General features: G+C 39.9%; 1 protein-coding gene across 1 annotated transcript in view; it reads right to left on the bottom strand.

Annotated features, from left to right (window-relative positions):
- Window positions 1–970: 970 nt before the first annotated feature.
- The window catches only part of COTL1 (coactosin like F-actin binding protein 1), a 184,381-nt gene continuing 173,906 nt past the window's right edge, over window positions 971–11,445 (bottom strand). Inside the window, exon 4 of the mRNA XM_044081469.1 lies at window positions 971–2,066. Coding sequence (XP_043937404.1) covers window positions 1,956–2,066 — 111 coding nt within the window. The 3' untranslated portion in view covers window positions 971–1,955. The remainder of the gene's footprint in view (window positions 2,067–11,445) is intronic.

Below are 11,445 nucleotides of genomic sequence, written 5' to 3'. Positions count from 1 at the left end.
TTGTCACCCTCCCCCTCCCCCCGTTACATTTTGCTTTGTCCGGATTTCTTGTGCTAAGAGTTTGAGAGGTATTACACAACATGCATTGCTTCCCTATATTTACTTCCTGCAGGGTGACCAACCTGACATTTACACATGCAAAGAGACGCAAACGTAGTTGTATTCATGCACACGCATTCACAAACATCCAGACGCGCATGCGCTCGTGCCCACACACACACACACACACACACACACACACACACACACACACACAGAGGAAAGAATGAGAACCATCCATGTTCTGCGTTAAAACATGGAGTACACTTTTTCCTCTTTAAATGTAAAACAACTTGCTCAAATCATTTGCTGAATCAGAATCACTCTACCACATTAGTCTGGTCTTAGCACCATTTTTGTTGAGGAGTACATGGTTAGTTAGTATTAGCCTTGCTCCTGGACTACTGTATTTGCTTCAGGCTTCACCAGCACGACCTCTGTTTACAGAATCTCCAGTGCCTAAGTAACACCTTAGTGGGAGATCAGTCTTTGAATTGATTGAGTTTCCCACATTTAGAAGGCCTTCGATGTAAAGGCGTTAACAGTGCAGGAAGCCCTTCTGAATCCCAGGGATGTGCATAAATTGAAACCAAGCAATAAGACATGCATCATGTTTCCAATTAAAATGAAAAGATAAGTGAAACACTAAGGATGTATGCCCATCTGCCAAAGCTGTGATGAGTTTAATGGGTTCCAGGATGAGGCATGAAGTTACTTACTATCTACTCCTACTGCCCAGCAGGCAGGGTTTTCTATCTCCTGCTCTTCAACTTGAAATAATTTCAAAGAAGCATATCTCTAGCAAGCACATAATGAATATAATACAGCTTTTTTTAATACCATACATTAGAACAAAAACAGAACACTCAAACACAACAAGGCATGGAAATTGATAAATCATCTTAATATAAAATAAAAACAGTGAAGTATCTTACCTGAAACCATCATTTTTATTTTTAAATGACTTATGCTTGGGTATTTGTTTCCCTGACTTCGGTACAGTACTTAGCAGTTTAATTTCACTAAAACAAAGAACTATTAGGACATCATTTTCATGGAATTAAAAAAATAAAGCTTTCTTTGCCGTTGTAACTGTGCCCACGCGTTTTGTTTTCACAGCAGTGTTGAAATGGAGCACATTTCAAGCATCACAGAGTACAATGGAAATGCACAAACAGCTGTGGGACCTTAGATCCAAACAGCTTCTGCTTTGATGTGTAGAAACCCACTAATACAATAACAGCAAGGAAATTAATATTGCTAATTCACTGCTTCCAATGGCTGATTTATGTATGGTATGTGGAGAGAGATTTTATGGATGGGGAGATTTGCATTGTTAAGGCAAGTCAGAAAGCTTACAATTTAGCAGAAGATAATAAAGTAAGGCAAATGGAAATTGTCCTGATAAGAGTTATGTGGAAATGGCACCAGTGAATCCTAAGCTCTGAAAGCATTGATAGTGGCATGGAAAAGTAATACTACCTGAACTGACAAATTAATTTTTCTCAGCACAAATATGCATACATAGTGAGAAACCCCACCCTATCCCATACCTACTCAAGTAAAACAACACATACATATTCCAGTTTTCTGTGCTCAAGACCATCTTTCCCTGACAAAAAAAACACATCAAAATGTTTACAAAAACAACAGTTCAAAACTATGCAGCAAGGCCCCCCACCCCCAATGTTACAAAAGAAAAATGTCCAGAATGTGCCTTTGTTCTTAGCTGCATATACTGGGAGGCATCTCAGTAAATGTATTTAATAAGGAGGTGCCATTGTAAGAGGCAAATGTCTGGATTATGCTAAAAAGGCAGGCTCTTTCTGCACATGTTGCTGCCATCTGCCTCCTCTCACTCTTATATTTTTTCCCAGTAGCATTCAGAAGGATCTGTGGACAGTGCTGCTGAGGATTTACTGGATCTGTGCATCGTAGTTTGCACCTCCTGCTTTCTTCAGCTCCGCTCTTAAAAAGTCCTCCTCCAGGTCCCTGGGATCATTGATCAAAAACTCTTTGGCAAAGGTCTGTAACATTAAGGTGAAAAAAGACACCATTAGCACTAGTAAGCCTTAGAAATCTAAACATCACAGTTTCAGAATCAGAACTATACAGCACAGAAAGTGAAAATGCTGAACAGTAATGAACTGTGTTACTAACACGGGCATTTTTAAGCATCTGCAACATTTATCTCAGAAGTGACAGCAGGAAGGAGTACTACTCATAGACAAAATCAGAGTGGTTTAAGTGGCACATATATTCCTATACTGTCACCATATCTTTTGCCTTAAAATTAGTCAAGAAATGACAGCTTTACAGAACTAAATACAGTGTTTGTGACTTCCTTCCTTCCCAATTCATATTTACTACTTGATGCTACAATTTACCTCTGTGCTGACAATGTCAGCATTGCACAAACAACATTAGCCCTGCACACATAACATCAGCAATACACTCCAGTTATCACACAATCTAATCTGGCGTTATGCAGATGGCATAGATAACACCAACATTGCATAGACAACATTAGCGCTGCACAGAATGTCCACAGTATGCACCACTATCACAATGGTAGTATTACCATTTCACAGATAATGTCTGTACTGCATATAAAACAACAGAACAGCATTGACAATGTAAGCCCTTGAACCCTTAAGGTCAGAACTGAATAGATAATGTCACCACTGCATAAATATCATCAGCTGTACACACTAGTATAACACAGATAATGTTAACATTGCACAGATAATGTCAGCACTACATAGGTGATGTCAGCACTGCATAGGTGATGTCTGTGCTCTGCTGTACAGACAACATTAGCACTGCACAACCCATACATTCAGTACTGCACAGATAATGTCAGCACTACACAATCAGCATCAGTACTGCACAAATAATGTCAGCAGTACACACCAGTATCACACAGATGTCAGCGCTCACAGAATATGTCTGTACTGCACACACAACATAAGCACTGCACACACAATGTCAGCACTGAGCCTGTAAAGCCAGTACTGCACTGACAATGTCCGAACTGCTTAGTTAATATCATTTCACAGAGAACATACGCACTGATCAGACAAAGTCAGCACTGCACAGGAAATGTCAGCACTGCTCTGATAATCTCAACATGCAGAGATAATGTCAGCACTACAGAGAGGAGATTAGCAGTACATAGCTTGTCAGCCTTGCATAAATGATATCATGCACATAATAAAAGCATTGCACAGATAATACCAGCTTTATATAAAAGATGTCAGCACTGCAAAATGTCAAAAATAAGCAGATGACATCAACACTGTGTAGATAATTCCAGCATTGCACACGCATCAGCACTGCACACACAATATCAGCATCACACATATAAAGTAAGCACTGAATGGCTTCTCATTAAAATTTCAGGAGTAACAAAAAGAGTCAAATTAAGGTCTCACTCTGTGATTAAATCACTAACATTAAAATCACACCAAGGAAGACTAACCATGCTTTTGTCTTCATTCTTCTAATTACTAGTGAACCAAAAGCACCATGGAAACAACTGTTAAGTACCATCTATGCTTTGTTATGTATCATAAAGATGAATGCACTAAAAACAATAGAACTTCACAACCACAGAAAGCTACTTTTGTACGTTCCCAGTTCCCCATCTTTGGCACAAACAGTGCATTCTTGTGTCATTTTAACTATGATTGGCTGTATCCCAAACTGCCAGAATGAATTCTGTATGCATTCATCAGCTCTACTGCATGTCGATTAGTTGAATAAAATTACTTTAGCTGCCGTAATGATTCCCTGGGGCCTTTCAGAAACTACAATGATATTAATGTATGAACCATGTTCTGATTAAAAGACCATTTTAAAAACTGCAAATTAATTGACTTGCTTTCTGCCTCAGAACTGCACAAAAACAGTCACTTCCAAAGGCAGAAACTGTATCTGTCAGTTTTTGAAAAACAGTTAATATTTTATGTCAGACAGATGAACCCAAATCTCCTCACTTGTTAGAGCAAGGGACAAGTGATCCTTTGTTGACAGGGTCTAGAACTTTCAGTTTGCTAAGAATGACCCAATCTTCATACTAATTTACTCAGTGAATAAGAAACAGTTCATCTCCCAATTTTGAAAATAAAAATTCAGTCATCTTTCACTACTATTTCTCCACGTCTTAGCACTGTTTCACAGAACAGGTCCTCAGTCTGATATCATACGCTAGGGAGGGATGTGAAAATCTCGCCTACACATCAGCTGGCAAATATTCCCTAGGAACAACACTTTGAAATTAAGTGTTTAAAATAATCTTAGCTCCTGCAAATCTCTTGCTTTTATTAACACAGATTGCCAGACAAACTATAGACAAAGCAATCCTTAATCCACTAAAACCAGCTGATGGTCACATGCTTACAAATACTGGAAAAGAAGTCTGAAAGTAGGTGCCTGTTATACAGAAAATAAGAAAAAGCCAAGTAATAAGGAAACAACTCAATAAAGATTAAAACCCGAAGCTAGGAAACTGTGTGTTATATTCTTGCTACATTATTTTGTGCAATGTCCAGTTACTCAAAACACTGCTTTATTTTCCTGGCACAGCAGGGGTGAAGACATCTGAATGAAATAATGAATCAAAGCCAGTAAACTGAGGTGGCTCATTCCTGGTATTCTGCACAAGATTCTGAAATTAGAGCCACATGGAAGAAAGACAAACCATAAGCTTTCGACACTACTGCAGTCATCACAGGTACACTCTTCTCAGGATCCATGTTGATCTATCAACAGTTGTTTCTTTGACTGCCACTAGATCAAAAATTATGCCTAAACACCTTTTGGCAATTCACAAACATTTTTTTTGCAGGGGGGAAAGGCAGCTCAACCCCCCCCCCAGACACACATTCACACACACACACACACACACACACACACACATTATTCACACACTTACTTACACACACACACACACACACACACACACACACACACACACACACACACACACACACACACATCAAAATTATATATACCTACTTTGAAGTTGCATAACAGTGGAGAAAAGGGAAAACTCCACTGTCGCTGAAAGGTGTTTTGGCACAAAGCCTCCAGTCTATTGCCAGCCAAAAAATGGTTGCTGATAGACTGACTGTATGTCCTCAATAATGCCAGTAAATTGACCTGTAGTCAGTCCTATAGGTAGTTAACTCTATCCGTTAAAGGGATACTACTTTTAAAAGTCCTACTTTTCCCATCAACCTTTCCATACAGAGAGGACTGTACTACATTCTGAATTGCCTGCTTTCTGAATTGCCCATCTTACAATGCTTTTGTGTACAGGTCCTACTCAATTGCTGGGTATCGCATGTTCCACCCACATCATCTGCAGCATCCCTTGTTATCACTCAGTGTAATAATTAGTGAATCCCTTTTAATCACTCAGTGTAACAATTAGTGACACCATGCATCACAGCACAGTTATTGCAAAATACAATAACACTACTACTGCGCAAATATGGGAAATTGTGAGGTAAGGGAATGGGCAGCATGAGTACTCAAGGTGAGGCTCCTGGCATTTAACATAAAAAAGGAGAGTTCTGGTGTATTAGAACTGTTCATTAGTACTCAGACACACTAGAGGAAGAATATGACATACTTGTAGTGAGAATAAAGGAACATGGTAGGAAGAACAGAGTTACGCTCCTAGGGGATCTAAATCTGCAAGATAAACTGGGAAAGTCTGCGCTCCAGGGTACAGAGACATGAGGATTCAACAAATAGGTGCACAGCCGTACTAAAAAGGAGAAATCTGGACATAGTCCTAACCAAGTTGTAGAGGGTCAGGCATATCTTGGTAAAGGTGAAGTTAACTAAAGGTGGTCTTACCACAATGTGGTTAAGAGTAGGTGAGAAGGTTAAGAACAAAAGGACAAAGACAATGCTGTGGAACTTTGGACAAGTTGACTTCGCTGAGCTGAGGTAGAACGTCAAAGGTGACTTATGGGTCTGGAGGCAAACTCAAGGAGTAAACAACTTATGTGAAAAGTTCAGGGATGAAATACTCCAGACTACAGACAATGAGCTGAAGAAGAGGCAAAAACAAAGGCCACTATACCTAAATAGGAATAAAAGGTCAGTAAATGGGGCAAAGGATAGGGCACAAAAGAGGGGGAAGGGAGAGAGTGAAGAGCTACAGGTGGCAGAGTACAAGACAGTAGTAAGAAGAAAAGCAGGAAAGACCTGTGCTTAAAGGGATGTAAGAAAAGATAATGAATGGAAAATAAGCATTTTAGATAACAGAAACAAGGAAGTAAGGAAGGGAACACTTTGGTTAATTTGATAAAAGATTAGAAGGAAGTGACAGAAGATTGAGAAAAAAGCCAAGGTATTGAATGAATGCTTCACTTCAACATTCACCAAAAAAAAAAAATAACAGGAGAGGAAGCCATGCTAGAAGGGGTGGAAAGTACAATGGGGAGAGCACTGGACAGACACCAGGATAGAGGGGGAAGAAGAAAAAAAGAAAAAAAAAGTGCAGAGTCATCCCCTTTGGTAAAAACTCTGTACCCATGAACTAGCACATAGGCAGCAACCTACTTAACACCAAATGCGTGATAAGAGACCTTGGGACCCAGGTGGACAGTAGTCTCTCCTTTGATAGTCACATTGCCACAGTAGTCAGGAAGTCCTTCTACGTGGCACACCTCATCACAAAAGGGTTCTCATCCAGGAAAAAAGAAGTTATTGTTCCCCTCTACTCATCACTCATTAGACCCATTATGGAATACAACTCCCCTTTTGGAATGTACCTCACAAGACATCTGCAGCAGCTGGAAAGGCCACAGAAGTACTTCACAAAGAGGATTACTGGCCTCAAACAAATGCCCCACACTGACTACCTCAAAAAACTCCAGCTTTACTCCGTAGCATATCGCCTACTCCGAGGTGATCTCTGCCTAACATATAAAGCTATGTCAAACCCAGAGCTGTTGGACATGCTACACCTAAAGAAATCCCAATCCCTCTGAGCTACACGCTCTAGGGACCTAAACCTTGTCACCACAATAAACAGGACACACTGGAGGGATAGATTCCTGTCCCAGAGACTTCCTATACTCTGGAACAAGCTACCCATCTATGTCAAGCAAAGTTCTTCATTAGCACTCTTCAAGAAAAATTTTGATGAGTGGATGGGAAATAGGAAATACACCCTGGGGATCACTTCTGTGTCTCTGCTGGACAGTGGCACAGGAAAATAACTTTCTTGGGTGGCATAAGCTATGGAACCTTGCTGACTAGGCTTACGTAGGCCCTTGGGCCGATAGCCTAGTACCTACCTATGAAACTATGAACCTATGATGGAAATGGCTGCCTCTATGGAGGTTAAAGCATAAGGACCAGATGGGCTGCCTCCAGGAGTCCCCAGTAACCTGGTCAGTGAGGGAGCAGACCCCCTGAAGGAATTATTCCCACAGATCAACAGACAGTGCACAAGTGCTTAAGGATGTAGGTCCAGTGTGGTGCCCTAGTGCAAATGGGAAAGCATGTTTGTTAACTTATCAGCAGTGAAATGCTAGATGTCTTCCTAGAGGACAACAACAAATGGGTAGGTTTATGGCCAGAAGAGCTGACAGTCAAACCTAATCCAGTCTTGTCAATTTCACTTGTAATCCAATCACAAAAGTGTCCCACAGTAAATGTGGTCTATTTGAATTTCATCAAGGCATTTCTTTCAGTTTCACACAAACTGCTAGGAAAACTAAGACCAAAACTGAGGAACTAGACTGCTATATGGCTGAATGTGCAAACAAAGAAGGCTGTAGTGGGGGGGAGGTGTAAGCAAAAAAGGAATGCAACTAATGGAATGTCAAAGGGGCACTCCTGGTCCCAGTTCTTTTCAGTGTATTTGTTTCGAGCATATCTGAGAGAACAGGGAACAGGATCAGCTTCCTCACTCATGACACCCAGATAGGTACAGGAGTGAAGCATGGGAAGGAAGGGTCTGGGGGCATATTCTGGAAGGCTGGCCACATGGGAGAAAGTGACAGCTGAGAGTCACTACTGACAAACATAAAGTACAGAACATAGAACACAGAAACCCCCATATATAGTATTATCTGAGCGAGTGAAACTGACTGCAACAAAGCAGGAAAGGGACTGGGGAGTTGATTACGTCCTGACTGGACCACAGCAGCACAATGAAAAGGCAGTGGCAGCAACAAAAAGAATTCTGGAGTGACTGTAGAAGCAAAAAGGGATAATGCCCCATTCTATTGGGCCTTGGTCAGGCCACACCTTGAGTTTTGTGAGAAGTTCCTGGGGGCCAACCAATGAGCAAGTTGTTGGACTGCTGGATATGATCCAAAGGAAAGCCACCTGAATGCTGCATGGGATGAAAATGAAAGGCTACAACTACAGACAGGAAAAGCTATAGTACTTGTTACAGACCAAATGAGACAGGAGGGGCACTTATACTGGTGCACATAATCATGTCAGGGAGATGTATAGAGGTCACCCTGAAAAGGAAGGGCAGAGGACAAAAGAGGGTACACAGAGAGCAGATTACAGGGACTAAATATTCTCTGGAGCTATAAAAGTACTTCTTCGTGAAAATGCCTGCTGACGCATAGAACGGGCTATCAAAATGAGAGGTAAAGAGGGAAAAAGTAATGAAGACAAGAGGCAATGGGATAGATGGAGAAAGGATAAGGGGGAAAGTAAGAATGAATGGAACGCAGAATACTAAATGAACTGAAAGGACAGACTAGACAAACTTATTGCCTCCACTATGACACATTTTGTGTTGCCACTAAAAAAAAAATGTGTGGCAACACAAAATTAGAGTTGAAAATTGCATTAGCTGCTGTTCTGTGGTAGCTATTCTTTACACTCCAGCACAGGACTAGAGCATAACAACAGTGAGATGTGGTTAGGCAGTGTGTCTTTGTAGCTCAGGGTTTGACCCCTGGTCACATAAACCAAGAATCATGAGTTCAAACCTTTTCATGGCCTCTGCTTGTGCCTTAGTCTGACAGCTAGTGAAAATGATTAAGGCTGCGAGCCTAAAATAAGCTATGTTATGTGGTACAAGATTTGATTCTATTTGCCTTTTCTGCGACCTTAAGCAAGTCACTTAATCAGGCAGTGCTTTGGGAAAATTGGCTATGCTTATTAATGGCCTTCTGGACTGCATGACTATTAATTACCTATAAATAAAACTTTGTTAAACATCTTTCTTAGTCAGAAAACAGAACAAGTACAGCAGTGGAGATGCCTCAGCATTCTATGTACTGCAAAGTAATATATGTCTTCACAACTTAGTGTGGTTTTACACACAGTGCAAAATTTTCTCAGGGTTACATAACAGAGTCTGGCATAGGTCTGAATAATGGTATCATCTACATTCATGCTGTGATTTGAAATCTTGGAAGAACATTATATATAAGTGCCGTCCTTACAACAAACGTACCAAAGCATTTTCCATGCCTCATTTATTTGCCAAACTTCTTTGGAATTAACGAGATACAATTGCCTCTTAACCCCAGAGGCTGTAGCTAGTTATTCTGGCATGCTGTGCCATCTCCTGATCTGGAGCCCCTCCTAACTTAAAAAAAAAAAAAACAGTTGCTACAGTTTATACGACATACAAAGCACTAACGCCCTTCAATTCTGACCACAAAAGCAGCATCAGCATTCATTTCAGAATGTTGGTATGGACATGAATGCCGATACTGCATTGTTGACCAATCAGCATCTACCTATCATACCCCCCTAACACCTTGCACCCAAAGTAGCTACCCCTTCACTCCATCCTTGCTACACTTCTGCCAAATCTCCTCTGTGATTTAACACATAGTAAGACATAAATGTAGTACACAAACAAGCCATTTTTTTCAGGTATATCATAATTATTAAACACATGCTACACAGCGTGTACGAACAGAGGACACTACAAAATAAAACTGTTGTGCCACATGCATTTTTATAAGTGGGGCACATTTTTGTCCCCCCAACCCAAAGAAAAAAAAACATCACTGTGAAACCTTACTACTCCCTTTTATTTTATGAAAGGTCTTTAAAAATATATTAGCTAAATCGACTGTTTTAATGGTAACTGGTTTTGAAACATCATTCACCATGTGATGCTTTGGTAAAATGCATTGATCACACAGCACTCAGTAAAACTGCCACATATTGGTGACTGCATCCCCACACAATGTGGCAACCCTGCAGTTAATTACAAACATTTGTGGTGCAGTGAATTTCCCTTGCATAGAGGGTGGTTAGCTTGTCCCATGCAAAGCAGCTTACTATTATGTGAAGGATTAACAAACTAAATGCATGGTGTAATCTTGCAACCCAAGACAAGGCATTAAAAATATCAAGAAAAAGTTATATCAGGGGAAACATTAGGGACTTAAGGATCGACAAAAACATCCAGCACAAGTATGAGAACCATGCTTATGAGGTCATTACATGCTTGAAAATGGATGAGGCTATATAAGCAAGCAATCTAGAACTGAAATGCTAAACAGGTGAGAATATTGTTAAAAACTGACATCACCATACACAAGACAAAAAAGACAGAGTACTGATAATGAACAGAAAGGACAGCTGACACAGCATGACAGTACCAGCTGCCATCATATGAAACAAGTAATCACTTAAGTAGCTCTTATTTCTGTAATCGGGGCAGCTTACCATTTCAAGCAATGAATTTCACAGTGTCTGTCTGTAGAGGCTCACCTGATCCTCCTTTGTTCTTAACTAATCAACACAAACCAGCCATAATTTGTCACTAATAAAATGTAAGAAAACAGCTATTTACACGTATCGAAGGCTGAGAACCCTTTATGCGTTTATGATTTGTTACCTACATATTGCTTTTGATAGCAGGTGGATGCTTTCACTATAAGCCATTATTTATTTGAACTTCACCCCTTTGGGATTGGGAATATATATATATATATATATATATATATATATATATATATATATATATATATATATAGACAGATATTTTACACAAACATATATACTTAAAATTTCTACTGGTTCTTGTTCTATTTCTATCCTTCTGTACACTCATCAGTAAATCTGCTTATTTAGAGCCGCTTCTGTAAACTAAACTGCTTTAAATCTGTAGAAATTGTACACAATGAGCTGTATTAGGGTGGTATATATATATATATATATATATATATATATATATATATATATATATATATATATTCAAAATGTAATTCTTAAAGTCGATGAACAAGACAGTTTTTGGCCCTTTCCCTATACCTGTTGTGTAGTAAGACTACAGAGAGACATGACAAGTAACTGCAATCCCACACCATAGGCCAGGAAGAGGAAATCAGCAGAAACACAGGACAGTGTAATTGCTAGAAAAGAGGAAATCGTTTCAGTTCTGCAAGA

This window comes from Protopterus annectens, chromosome 8.part0, assembly GCF_019279795.1.
Source record: "Protopterus annectens isolate FY-2018-M chromosome 8.part0, PAN1.0, whole genome shotgun sequence".
NCBI lineage: Eukaryota > Metazoa > Chordata > Ceratodontiformes > Protopteridae > Protopterus > Protopterus annectens.
This window is presented reverse-complemented; position numbering and strand designations above follow the sequence as displayed.